The 14235-nt window shown below is 42.7% G+C and overlaps 1 protein-coding gene across 1 annotated transcript; it reads left to right on the plus strand.

The window, feature by feature from the left end:
- Positions 1 to 1887: 1887 nt before the first annotated feature.
- DDIT4L (DNA damage inducible transcript 4 like) lies at positions 1888 to 6839 on the plus strand. The gene is made up of 3 exons (XM_082729076.1): positions 1888 to 2087; positions 2395 to 2535; positions 4587 to 6839. Exons 2-3 carry the CDS (start codon positions 2445 to 2447, stop codon positions 5075 to 5077), a joined length of 582 nt encoding a protein of 193 aa, XP_082585202.1. The 5' UTR covers positions 1888 to 2087; positions 2395 to 2444; the 3' UTR covers positions 5078 to 6839.
- Positions 6840 to 14235: the final 7396 nt, after the last annotated feature.

The following is a 14235-nucleotide window of genomic DNA, read 5'->3' on the forward strand; positions in this document are numbered from 1 at the left end:
TAAATTATTTTCTGCAGTAAAATCCCAAAGGGCTTTGCAAAATTTCAGTTAGTCGGGTGAGCGAAGAGTAACTGCTACGTTCTAGAAAGCCCAATAATCTTCCTGGCCCTTTGGGAGTACTTAGTTTACACATTTTGCCTAAGTACCTGAGGGAAATGAAATGGGTAATTTCTTTATTTCACTGGTGTAGGTTCAGAGCACTCATTATATTAATCCTAATAACTCTCCTTGGAGGCAGGTAGGTGGCCACTTCATTAATAGTGCCACCCAGATAAGGAAAGGACTCTTGATGGCTTGCCCTTCCCCTCCTCGCCCTCCCCCCAAGACAGCTATGCAGCTGCCCTGGGAGAGGGAAACAGGGGCCCATCTATTGGTCCGGAGCATACTAGCCACTGAAACTGCTTTTTAATCAGCTTAAATGGGCTTGTTTATTTCCCACTTTTCTGTTATTGAAATAGAAGTGGAAATCTGCTTTCAAACCAGCCTATCAACATCTCCCTCCTTGGCTGGCCTGACCTTCAGGCAGTGCAGCTGCCTGAGTCGAGTTAAAAATGGACTGTCAGGCTGGCTTTAATTTCTGCTGCCCTGCCTCCCAGGGTCCTCCCACTGATCTGTTTATCACACCCTCCTTACCCCTTCTGTTGTTGTTTTTCTTACTATGAGTGTTTAGCCTGGACTGCTGAAACTGTTTTTCAAGGCCTTAACCTACAGATCCTTGTACATATAATCCAAAAAAGACCAGGAGCCAACATGAGATCCTTCTACTTGTACACAGTCTTCCCCTCCAGATATCGCCTCCCTTTCCCTCCTGACCCACCACCTTCTTCGGGAGTGACCACTCTGAGGAGACCATCTCCTATTGCACATCAAAGCAGGAGAAGGGGGGGGGGGGCGTAGTAACTTCGGAAGAAAACCTAGTATTTGGCCTCCCGCTTATGGGTTGTGCAAGCATGTTGCGTCTGTGCACGGTCCGCCCGTACGTGCGCTCAGGTTCAGAACTGCCCATCAAGTCTCACAGGGAATATTCCCGGCAGTTTCTGAAACTCCTCTGTATCTTCACCGCCCCTTCAAGACTGCTCAGGAGCACAGGACTGGCCAGAAAGGTCTGCCTCTTGGTATGACAACTGCTCCAGGCCATCAGGAGATCAGCCGAAAGAAGCAGCTAAGGTCCCACTAATGGTTTTGCTTAGTTTTTGGCAAACTCCCCTTCATTCAAGCTCCCTGCGCTCTGGAGCCAGGTCTAATTGGAAGAGTACCAGGTTCACCCTTCTAGCGGAGAAAACGCATTAGTCATAGATGAAACCACCTTCGGGTGCCAGGAGAGGAGTGGAAGATGAAGACCCTTCCTAAAATGCTGGAAAGACTCCAATGCGGAAAAGAGCTAAATCTGATCGCGGGCAGGAAGGAAAGATGTAGAAACCCACAGAGTGGAGTTGACTTGTTTAGAGGCCAGAACTAAATGCATAAATGATGTTCATTGAACATCGAAACAGATATTAACAAAGTTTCAGTACGACACAGGGAAGCCTCGGGTCAGGGTACTAGACAAAGGACGGAAAGCTCTCGCTGCCCGGCACAGAATCTTAACAAGAGCACCGGCGTGAGAGTGAGCGCGCGCTGGGGGTGGGGTCGCGCTGAAGAATCCAAGTCAGAAGTGGAAGCAAGTGGTCAGTTTTCAGCGGGTCGTACACCCGGAATCGCAGCCTCGGTGACCTGCGGCCCACCCAGGAAACAGCAGGTGTCTACCCTGCCGCAAGCTTATCCTCAGTTCCCAGCGGCTCCCCTTGGGCCGCTGCAAGTGTCTGGGTTGAAATGCAACCCGACCCTGGGAAGGGCGGGGCGCAGGGCTGAGGAGGGGTGGTGCAGGTGGGCGGGCCGCTGCAGGGTGAGGAGGCTGGGCCTATAAAGCCCTCCCGGCCCCAGGGGCGATGCTGCTTAGTGGAGCGGGTGCTGCGTAGGCTGGGGGTCGACCAGTGCTTGTGTCTGCAGGTCCTTGAGCCTTCGAGGGGGGAGGTTATTAAGAGTCCGTGCCTCGTTTACCCCGCCTCTTTGCCCGCGAGCGCCGGGTCCCAGCGAATTCACGGCAGGTGAGCGAGGCAGCGGCCTCTGGGGACGGAGTTGGGGGGCGGAGGGCTTTGCTGCTCCCCGCCCAGCGGTGCGTTCCGCGGGGCACGTCGGCTCTGAGTTTCGCTAACTTTGACTTAGTTTTAGGTCGTGACTGTAGCTGGCGTCTCTGCTCGCGGGGCTTTGGAAACTTGAGTTGCGGAGGCCGGTACCTCCCCTTTGGAAATTGACTTCCTCCGCTAGTGCGCTCCTGGGACGCTGGGCGTTTTAGAAGCCTCTGCACGTCTTGCCTGCTTTTGCAAATCCGTCCTTCTTCCTTTCTTTTTCCAGCGCCCCGGAAAGGCCGTTCCGCTCCCGCGAGGGAAACAGAGCCGTTGACCATGGTTGCAACTGGCAGTTTGAGCAGTAAGAACCCGGCCTGCATTTCGGAGTTGCTGGACCATGGCTTCCACCGGGAGAGCCTGCTAAATGGTGAGCGTCTCAGCTGCCCACCTCTCTCTCCTCCAAAGGTCGCGGCCCCTGGATAGATGAGATGGGAGAGCGGGCGATGTCGCCCCCTTCCTCGATATAGGGTGTGCCGCAAAATCCCTCTGAAAAGACTTCTTTCCAAACGTTCTAGCATCTTCTGTTCATGGTAGTGAGAAACAAAAGCAAAAAACAAAACAAACAAAAACCGAAGACTGCACGGTTTAGTTTTCGGCTAAGAGGGTAGTTTGGGGGTTAAAAGTTAGATAGGTTCCTTAAGGGGTTGTGAAGTTACGGTGAATTCGAAGTGTATAATTTTGAATTTTAACAACGTATTCTCCTTATAACCACTGCCACTGCTCTCTACCCCCAAATTCCCATGCGCCCATTTGCCATCAATTTTCCACTCTCCCTCTCCCCTGTCCCCAGGGAAACACTGATCTGCTTTTTGTCACCATAAATTAGTTTTGCCTCCACAGTTTCATACGAAGAGAATCATGTAATACGTGCTCTTTTGCATCTGATTTCTTTCTGCCTGCTTCATAATTCTGAGGTCCTTTAAAGTGGTTGCCTCCACCAGTGTGTGTTCCTTTTTATTGCTGAATAGTATTCTATTTGTGGATATACCCAGTATTCTGTTTTTAATGCAGGAAGGAAATTTTTAAACAACAGTGGTGCTCTGATTTGCAATTTTAAACAGCAGTTTCTAGGCTAGCACACTGCTCTGCCACTAAGGAGCCGTGCGGCATCCGCAAATTGCCTAATTTCTTTAGGCCTTCCTCCCTTAGAAGGTCAAGTGCTTGATGATCTAATTTTATAGGCCAAAGCTCTAAAATGTTCTGTCTTCAGTATAGGTAAAATACGGAGCCTTCTCACTTGGAGTACATTTGTTTCATTGAGCTGTAAAAACGAAAACAAAAACAATGACCTAACTGAATAGGTGATGTGGGGAGAGGGAGACAGTAGCCAATGAAGGTGAAGTATGCTTAGGGAGGGGTTGCCCAGTTGACTGCGTGTGTGGTGTGTGGTATGGCATCCTGCCAAGAGGTAGGATTAATTTGGAAGGTAGGTGACCAAATGCAGAGCTATCTCTTTTCCTTTGAGCGAATCTAATTTTATTCTCCTAGGACAGTTTTGTTTTGCTTGGGAAGGAAAACTACCCAGCCAGTTATAAATATCCTGGTGGACCTCAAAGGTCTTCCCTTTGAGCAATTTTTAATGAAAGAGATTGAAGCTAAAATTGGGATCCGTAGACCATTTCCATAAAGACTTTTAAAGAAAGACACAGATTCGATATTTAATATAGCTCATCAAGTTCATTTTAAGTTCATTAGTAAGGAGCAGTAGCAAAAATCCTGCATTTTACAATTACAAACACATGTAATTCTTAGAAACGAACAGTCCCTTCATCAAAAAATAAAAATAAAAATTATGACCATTTTTATTCCCCAAGTGAAGCCTGTTCTCTGTGAAACAAAATTAGAAAACTCTCAGAGCAAGTAAGGGAGCAGGAAAGAAAAGACAGTCACTGGTGTTCTAGGAAAACCATATATAGATTTTTTTTTTAAGATTTTTTTTTTTTTTTTTTGACAGAGAGAGATCACAAGTAGGCAGAGAGGCAGACAGAGAGAGAGGGAGGAAGCAGGCCCCCTACTGAGCAGAGAGCCCGATGCGGGACTCGATCTCAGGACCCTGAGATCATGACCTGAGCCAAAGGCAGCGGCTTAACCCACTGAGCCACCCAGGTGCCCCATATATAGATTTTTGATCCAGTCTATAAGACACATGTACATTTAAAGGAAAAGGGTCCAACCTATTTATCAAAACTTGCATAGATGCATTTCAATCTCGGAGAGGTTCAGTGACTTGCCCTGTTACCCAGCTAGGCAGCCCCAAAGTGAAGTCTGCTGACTCCCCTACAAATATGAGCAACAGGCATATTGTTCATATGACATGGTAGATCGAAGTAGCCCGCGTTGCTGTCTTGGTGTGCTTTACCTGCTCTGGGATTTCTTTCTTTCTTCCCTTCCTTCATCTTGAACTTCTGCTTCCTGCAGATTTTGACTACTGGGATTACGTTGTTCCAGAACCGAACCTCAATGAGGTGATGTTTGAGGAGACAACTTGCCAGAGTTTGGCGAAAATGCTGGAGAACTGTCTGTCCAAATCAAAGCAGACCAAACTCGGTTGTTCTAAAGTTCTCGTCCCGGAGAAACTGACCCAGAGGATTGCTCAGGATGTCCTGCGGCTGTCCTCCACGGAGCCATGCGGCCTGCGAGGTTGCGTCATGCACGTGAACTTGGAAATCGAAAACGTATGTAAAAAGCTGGATAAGATTGTGTGTGATTCGAGCGTGGTGCCCACGTTTGAGCTGACCCTTGTGTTTAAGCAGGAGAACGGCTCGTGGACTAGCTTCAGGGACTTTTTCTTCAGCCGAGGTCGCTTCTCCTCTGGCCTCAAGCGAACTCTGATCCTGAGCTCAGGATTCCGACTCGTGAAGAAAAAGCTTTACTCCTTGATTGGAACCACAGTCATTGAAGAGTGCTGAAGAGCAGAGATTTCAAAGGTCCTTTTTATGATTGGGTCCTTAACACTACGCAGTGCTCCAAGAGAGTCATTTTAGTCACCCTGCCTGCTCTCTACGAGAAACCCCAAACTGAGTCATCTCCCTTACAGGCTTCATATTTACGGCAACCCAACTAAAAGGCTGAGTTCATGGTTTTTGAGAAAGGACCAGAGAACGTGTGCATTTTTTTGCTGATATCACATGTTTTTACAAAATGGCATGGAATAAAAGAAGCAGTCCACTTTAGTTTTATATTTGACCTTGCTTTTTCCAGGTAGTCTTGCTAAATAGACGATAAACCAAATGTGCGTAATTCAATTTTCATATGGCTTTTTTTTTCTGTAGGTTTTAAGCATAATCCTTTCAATCACAGAGACCTCATGATGCTTAGTCTGTCAAAACTTCCAGAAGCCCACACCGCTTTCCTGCCCCTACTCAAATACAAAGGGTTCCTAGACTGGAGGTTAGAACTTTGTGGGTGAATGTAATTAAAACTTCACCCCATGCAAGAGTGATATATAAGAAATGCCGGAGCAAGAACAGAACTACTTCTGTGTTTCTTTGCATTTTCTCTATGCTTCTGTTTTAGAGGTGGCAAAAGGCTGGATTGTCATCCATGTAACCACAGTATTGTTTAAAATAACTGTATGGTACATTACAAGCTCCCTATTTCCAGTTCTCAAATACTCCATGTTATCTTTAAGCTAGAGAAGTGGAAAGGGTTGAACAGATTTTTTTTGCATACAGTTAATCACTCTTCCTTCCCCTGAGGGCATGGTGACTGTGTCTGGGGCTGGGAAGTGAGTTCTCAGATCCACTTCCTTTCTCATTCATTTGATAATCTAGCTGCTTTTCATTATCACAGATGCTTACCTTCAGAGGAAGCATCTCACCAGTTCAGTGTTACCTGGCTCTGATCTCTCCTGGGAACTGAGGGGTTTCTCCTTAACCTGAATCTTCAAAGGAGATCATAGGTACGTGTTACCATTTTCTTGATCAACATGGGCCTATTTATAAAGTCTTCTCCGGCTAAGGATAGCTGGTGTACAGTACAGACCAGGGAATGAAAATCATGGCCTAGATAACCAGTTTTCTTCAGCCTTGGAGGCATGTCCCTTGGGAACAAGAAAGGCCTGATTTTTTTTTTCTTGTTCCTCCTGGGTAGGTCCTTAGCCATTCTTGTTTTATGTTATTGAGAGAACGTAGCCTCCAGACTGCAGTATTCAATACAGCAAGGCCCTCATATTTTTGCTGTAAATCACAGAGAAGGAGCTTGGTCAGGTCTCCTGCCCAAATTATTAGTACCATTTTAGGTGCCTGAAGCCAGGGTTATAAAGGGACAAATGTCTTCATCCTGGTGTTGCTCAAAAGCGGGTGTGATCCTGTTACGGATCCTATATATGACCTACAATTTCAGAACTCAAATCAAGCAGTCTAAGCAATCTAACTCTTCACCTGTTTGAAAAGATAAGGTAAGGCAGATTCTTACAGGACTGGGCCTGGAGCAGGGGACCTCATTTGCATGTCTGTTACTGTTTCAGGCTTAAAAGTCACGGCGATTCTGTGGGCCTGGCTTCTCTGGCTTGGATGTAGAACCATTGTCCTTCCACTAACAGTCGTCATTGACTCTTGTCTTTTGTGCTCACAAAATACTGATGGCTTATGGAGATTCTTAAATTAATATTCCTGTTAAAGGAAATTAAAGTTTGTCTATTTTTGACAATAAAGCATCATATATTTTTAATTTTGTTGTCTTCTTTGTCTTGAATGAGTTTATGAAATAATCACCTGAAAATGTATCTGACAATATTTAAGAGAAGATGACAAAACAATTACCCCTTTTTGACAGGGCTCTTTTTACCCTTACTTATAATATTCCTATTGTATTTATCACATGTGCATATGTATCAATAGTGATTTGCCTCATAATTTTTCGATTACAATAATACTTTTTTTAGAAAAACATTAGTAATTTGAGTTCCTTTGGCAACCACCTTTTCGCAAACCAAACATGATTGTGTAAACTTTTTCTGTAGTTTTTTGAATGACCAAATGCAGACATATCAGACTGTAAAATCAGTGTACATTTTTATTTTCCTTAGTTTATTCCACTTGAACAACATGTCTTTCTAATTCCACTCTTATTCATCAAGTTGAATTTTTAATCTTTTTCACCCATCTTTTCTGTCTCCTTATGGTCATTAGCTCAGATCTCTCACACTGCTGAGCCCACCTTTAATAAGACTTACTGAGTATTGGGCCCTGTTCTGGCTGCTTTACATAAATGATCTCCTTTACTTCTCCCAGAGCCCTATAAAATAAGACCACTGTCCTCTTCATTTTATAGGTAACTGACCAGACACAGGTTTAGTAACTTGCCCAAAGTCACCAGGTTATGCTGGATAGCCAGAGAACTCTGTAAAACCAAGTCAACTCCAGAGACTTAGCTCACCATGCCCACACTAAGTGCCCAAGACAGGACAGAGACCTTATCCACATCACCGAAAGACTAGAAAAAGGATGTCAGACACCTCTGTCTCTCAATTCAAAGAAAGAATTACGAATGTTTCTTTTCAGGTAGCAAACATGAGGAAGCTACTGTTAATATTCACCATTCACTGGAGCAGAACTATGCTTCGAACAAAAAACCATCCAAATGTTTGAAATACATGCCTTTCAGTCTTGGCACCTGCATGCCTATCTTGTACAATTGGCCTAGCTGCTTTCTCACGTACCTTCACAAAAAGATATAATCTTGGGGCACCCGGGTGGCTCAGACAGTTAAGTGTCTGCCTTTGGATCAGGTCATGATCCCAGAGTCCTGGGATTGAGCCCCACATCGGGCTCCCAGCTCAGCTGAGAGCCTGCTTCTCCCTCTCCCTCTGCCTGCCACTGTGCCTACCTGTGCCCTCTATCTCTCTGTCAAATTAATAAGTAAAACCATTAAAAAAGAAAAAAAAAGATATAATCTGTCCCCTATCTCCTCCAGCAGAGAATAATAAACCCTTAGCTAGAGAGTTGTGGCCACCTAAAAGAATGGGATGTTTTATTTTCCTCCTATAAACAAAAAAAAATAGTATGACAGTAACGGATTCAGTCTCCCGAATCTATTTCACCAATAATAATCTAGATCCTCATGGAGTCAGCTTCAAGTCGCACTGCTGACAGTTTCCCATTTGCATAGCAGAAGAACGTGCAAGCATAAAAAACTTAGGTCTATGACACTTAGTTCCCAATGACCCATGTTAGTTTAAACAAGTGATGATAATAACAGAAGTCCAAGGCAGGTGGATGGCAGGATGAGAAGGGAAAGGTACATGGGGGTGCACGGAGAGGAGCATCACGCAGATATTCAGAACCCCAGACTCTTCACTAGATTCCGCCATTGATTATAGACTCACACGACTCCATTGGATACCCCTGCATCTACCACAGGCAAGGGAAGAGAGAAACTGGAAAGGATTTCATGGGAAATTCAGGGGCCCCGTGTGGAAGTGTTCTACATGATTTCTGCCCACATCCCCTGTAGAACTTAAGTCACCTGGCCCCATCAGTTCCAGAAGGGGCCGGGGAATGTGGTGGGATGGAGCCAGAAGGAAGTGGGCTTCAGGAGCTGGTTCTGTCACAGAGAGCAAAATAAGTTAGTCTGTGAACCAACGGAGAGCCCAGACCCAGCCCTAGCCCTATAAGGAAAGTTGATTTACAGCAGAATTGGCACTTCAGATCAACCGGTAAATGATGGTGTTTTTAAATAATTGGCTATAATAAGCATTTGTCTGCATGAAAAAAATGGAACTGGGTCCCTACACATCAAGCATAAAAATCCATTCCAGAATGATTAAAAAACTCAATGTGAAAGGGAAGCTTTCAGAAGACAATGTAATTGTCACAATTTTTGTGTAGGGAAAGATTTCTTAAATAAGAAGCAAAGAAATCATTGAAACTCCTGTTTCTCACGTAACACTATAAAGAGGATGAAAACACAAGTCACGAACTTGGGAGAAAGTAGCTTCTCTACATATAACTGAGAAAGAGGAACGAGAATATATTAAGAATCCTTTCCAAGCAATTAGAATAGCACAAACAACCCAAAAGAAAAAATATGGGCAAAATCTTGAACACACTACAGAAAAAGAAGCCCATATGGCTGATAAGCATATGAAAAGATGCTCAGTGTAACCAGTAATAAGGGCAATGCAAATTAAAAGCACAAGACACCAATGTGTAGACACCCATTGTAGTTTAAAAAAAAAAAAAGATGGAAAAAGTATAAAATCTGAAAATTCCAAACATTGGAGAAGATATGGAAAAAAAAAAACACTTACTTCGACATGCCAGTTGATATGTGTGTCCCTGCACCCTGCACTCCGGCATTAGTTGGTGGAGTTAAAGTTTAACAGATTTTATGAGTCATCAATTCCATTTTTAGTTATCAAACCTAGACCAGTGTTCTTCAAACTTTTTTGCTAGTTGTGCTTCTTTAAAATTTTTATAAAAATACGTCTCTGCTATATTGTTAAATTGCCGTCCCAAAGTTTCATCCTCAGTCTAAAAAGTTGCAAATGATGTACCTTCCAATCTGTAGTAAATACCAATCTTTTTTAAATAGAATGATCGCATCACCCTGTTAAATGATTCCAGTGGGATATAAACACAGAGTGATTTATTTTTATTTTTATTTTTTTAAGATTTTATTTATTGATTGACAGAGAGACAGTGAGAAAAGGAGCACAGGCAGGGAGAGCAGGAGAAGGAGAAGCAGGCTTCTCAAAGAGCAGGAGCTTGATGCGGGGCGTAATCTCAGGACCCCGGGATCATGACCTAAGCAGAAGGCAGACTTTAATGACGGAGCCACCCAGGCGCCCCAGCAGAGTGATTTAAACCAGCAACATTTATTTAGAAAACACAAAAATAAGATCTTCAACAGGATACAGTTCTTCAGTGTTACTTTTTCTTTTTTTCTGTGCCTTCTTAAAGTCTACTTTTTAAACTGAATCTTATCTTCACATATTTTAAGCTTGAATGTCTTTTATTTATATTTCTTTTCTACAATAAAACCAAGATTATAAATTAAAATTATATTTATAAAAATTTCCAGCAATCCTAAGACTTTAAATGTTAATGTTGTGGTTGAGTTAATTTTACAAATAATAATCATACACAATTACCAAAACAACATTAAATATGTTTTTGAATTTTGTAAATACTATTAAATTCAAAAATACTATCTCTTAGTGAGATGAGTCTTTTAAATTAGAGAATTAATTTATGAATCAGTGCTGGTTTTTGCTGGAACTAGAGGATTTAGTATCATTTCCTATGTTTTGCTTCTACAAATGTAAGTTCAGAGAAAACATTTCTATCAATAAGTAGATGGGGATTAAGGAGATTTGGTTACTACAATATGAAATTGTAATCAATCTTTGAGCTACTTTCAAGATATATGCCAAAATCACATAAATATTAATCACCAAATATTATTTTCATTGATCAATATGCAATAATTCAATCTGGCTTTCTTTCGATGTTGTTGAAATCAAAGGATTAAAAACCACACCTCATTTGCAAAACGACTTGTTATAACCTGGATGTATTAGTTTGCTTAGGCTGCCAAAACAAAAAACCACAGATGGGGTGGCTTAAGGAGAAATGAGCTTCTTTGTTGTCCTGGAAGGTAGAAGCATGAGTTCAAGGTGCTGGCGGGATCAGGGTGTTTCTTCTGGAAGCATTGTCCTTTGCCTGGGCATGGCTGTCCTCTTTCTGTCTTCACATTCTCTCCCCTCTGTACTGTTTGTGACCAAATCTCTTCTTACAAGGACGTGGATTAGGGATCAACTTAAGGACCTCATTGAACCGAATCATCTTTTTAAAGACCCTGCCTTCAGATACAATAACATGCTGAGGTACTGGGGGGTTAAGATTTCAACATATGAATATCAGGGGTACACAATTCAGCTCATAAAACCAGACCTTCAAATAGTTTCCTTTCCCCATATTATCCTACAGCAATATTTCAAACTGTCCTTTTGTTTGGTACCTCGCAAGCTAGGTTTTTAGATGCCAAAATATATAGCCTTGTGGTAAAAGAGGCCTGTCTTTTGTGAAAGGGGGGGAAGAGGGTCATTACACAGGAAGCAAACAATCAAGACTTACAGCTCAGGTAGCTTCTCAGGGAGATCAGATTTTAGGGAAGGGTGTTTATAGAGGCAAAGGGCTTGGAAATCGGTTCCCTTAAAATTATGCCTGCCTCACAGCCCCCAGAGGACATGAATATACATTTGTATATTCTTGCACTACTTTCCCAATTTTAAGACTACTGCCTTGGACTCTCACACCTGCGTGCCAGAAGACTGACAATTCAGCATGATAGTGTTCGAAGAGCAGTGTGGAAACAACACAAGTGTGTGCAAATGTACTGAAGTGTGATACGTGAGTTGTGGTATAGTCAGGAATGGAATGCTAAACAATGAAAATGAGTGGAATTTAAATCTGCAATGATCTGTATGAAACTTTAAGACATAATACTGAATATAAAAGAAATCACGAAAGAATAAATGGTGGAGCAAGGGGGTGGAGTGGGGGTGGGGCCCTAGGTGGCTCAGTGAGTTGTGCATCTGACTCTTGATTTCAGCTCAGTTAATGATCTTAGAGTCCTGAGATCAAGCCCCACATGAGGCTCTGTGCTCAGCAGGGAGGTACCTGGGATTCTGTCTCTCTTTTACCCTCTACTTCTCTCCCCACCCCCAACTCTCTATGTCAAATAAATCTTTAAAAATAAATAAATAAATGGGCTATTTTTCTGTTTAGGTAATGACCAAAAACATAAAAAACTAAAATGTTTAGAGATACCAATATAAGTGGTTTATCTATTTTTTAAAAATCCATGGGGACCCCTGGGTTACTCAGTTGGTTAGGCATCTGACTCCTGGTTTTTGGCTCAGGTCATGATCTCAGGGTGTTGAGATCAAGCCCCAGGTCAGGCTCCACACTCAGTGAGGTGTCTCCTTGAGTTTCTCTCTCCATCTTCCTCTGACCCTCTCCACCACAAATAAACAAATAAATTAAAAAAAAAAATCCAAGGAATTATAAGCATAGATTTTTAAGATAGTGGAGGCTATCTGAACAGATAGGAAAGTATGTGGGTGGTAGCCATGAGTATATTGTTGAATCTTCACTCCTTATGCTTCACATGCATTTTATAAACCTCTTTTTGTACCTATTTAATAGTTAATAAAATATTTAAAAATTATAAAAGGCTATGAGCAATTTAAAAAACTAAATGATGTTCAAACTATAACTCTACTTAAGAATTTTGTGTACTTACAAGTATATATTCCCTATAGTGGCTCTAAGAAAGAAGATCTGATCATTTATTTGGGTCACTAATTTTTCCTAGTATAAATATTTTGAACAAATGTTGACAATAATTATAGCCAGCTTTCAGTTATTCTCACCATGGAAGGAAGCCACAGAATAAGTAATGAGAAATAACATAAAATGCAAAAATCATTACCATTTGGCCATGGGGTACATATTATTACTCTTAGGACACAGAAGACAATATAAAATGATTTTTATTGCCTGAGCACACAACATATGAGGAATTTTGACAGAGCATGCCAAAAAGTGCAGACTATTTGAAAGATACTGCCTAGGAACTTGACCATCTGGATAACTAAGGTTTGGTCTTGTTTTCAGAACTGCTAATTAGGTCAGGTTATTTACATAAATATGTTAGTTAATAAAAACTAAAACTTCTTTAATCTACTCAGAACACGCTGAGGAAAATGCAAAAGCAAAAATATCAGATCACAAATCAATATCAAATCATAGTTCAAGTGTGACTTAGCTGGGAAAGATGAGGGTAATAAATGTGCTTCAAGGGAAAACTCCAGTCTAAAGCCTTTTGGAGCGAGTATAAAAGAGCTTTTTTGCAGTGTCCTATCAGCAACAGCATAAAGATATTGAGTCAATTATTACTGTGTTTCAGAGAATTCTCCGGGTAGCTACCACACAAATCAACTAGAACTTGCTATAATAGGCACTGTGGAGTATTCGGGTAGTCTTAGCAGCAGCACGAATGACTTGTGACCAGAAGGGAAGTGAGTCTGATGTCAAGGATTCTAGATAGCCTCAGATTTCTCCTCCTTGAGAGGTGACATGTTCGCCTGCCACAGTTTTGTGGATACATGTATAAGAGTCAAGCTTCCCGGGTCAGAGACAAAGGACTGTAAAACATGAGTAAAGCACCATGAGCATCAGCGTGCCTACATCAGTCCCCTCATCCCCATGTCCCACAGGAGCAATGGCGTTGGTGTTGAGCCCAGATGGATATCTAAAAGAGAGGAACTCTGAACTGAGGGAACCCCAGCCTGTTATAAGGGGCACACTAGCCCTTTGCTCCAGCGGGAGACACTACTTATCTTCCACTGTTCACCCTATGAACGTATTTGAAAAGATACTCCAGCGGCACCTGGGTGGCTCCATCAGTTAAGCATCTGCCTTTAGCTCAGGTCACGATCCTAGGGTCTTGGGGTCCAGTCCCAAGTAAGGCTTCTTGCTCAGTGGGCAGTCTACTTCTCCCTCTGCCTCTGCCTCTCCCCTCAGTCTTGCTCACTTGCTCTCTCTCAAGCTTGCTCTTTTCCTCAAATAAATAAATGAAATCTTTGGGGAAAAGGAAGGAAGGAGAGAGGGAGAAAGAAAGAAGGGAAGGAAGGAAGGAAGAAAGAAAGGAAGGAAGGAAGGAAAACAAAGAAAGAAAGAGAGGGAGGGAGGAAGGAAGAAAGTATAATCCCAAACTGCCTCACTTGCAAGACACACAGAAACATGACCACCCACAGAGGACTGTTTCCCAAAAGCCAGTATGGAGACCAGGGCCTGCCATTGGTTGTTACCAAGGAAGCACAATGAACAAATGACTTTTCTTTCTTTTCTTTTTTTTTAAGATTTTATTTATTTATTTGACAGAGATCACAAGTAGGCAGAGAGAGAGGAGGAAGCAGGCTCCCTGCTGAGCAGAGAGCCGGATGTGGGGCTCGATCCTAGGACCCTGGGATCATGACCTGAGCCGAAGGCAGAGGCTTTAACCCACTGAACCACCTAGGCACCCCACAAATGACTTTCCTATCCTGAGTAATACA

This window comes from Mustela nivalis, assembly GCF_964662115.1.
Source record: "Mustela nivalis genome assembly, chromosome: 4".
Classification (NCBI taxonomy): Eukaryota; Metazoa; Chordata; class Mammalia; order Carnivora; family Mustelidae; genus Mustela; species Mustela nivalis.

Coding starts and splice junctions, on each gene's coding strand:
- DDIT4L (XM_082729076.1), top strand. CDS start 2,445: ATGGTTGCAACTGGCAGTTTGAGCAGTAAGAACCCGGCCTGCATTTCG. Junction 2,536..4,586: donor CCGGGAGAGCCTGCTAAATG/GTGAGCGTCTCA, acceptor TGCTTCCTGCAG/ATTTTGACTACTGGGATTAC.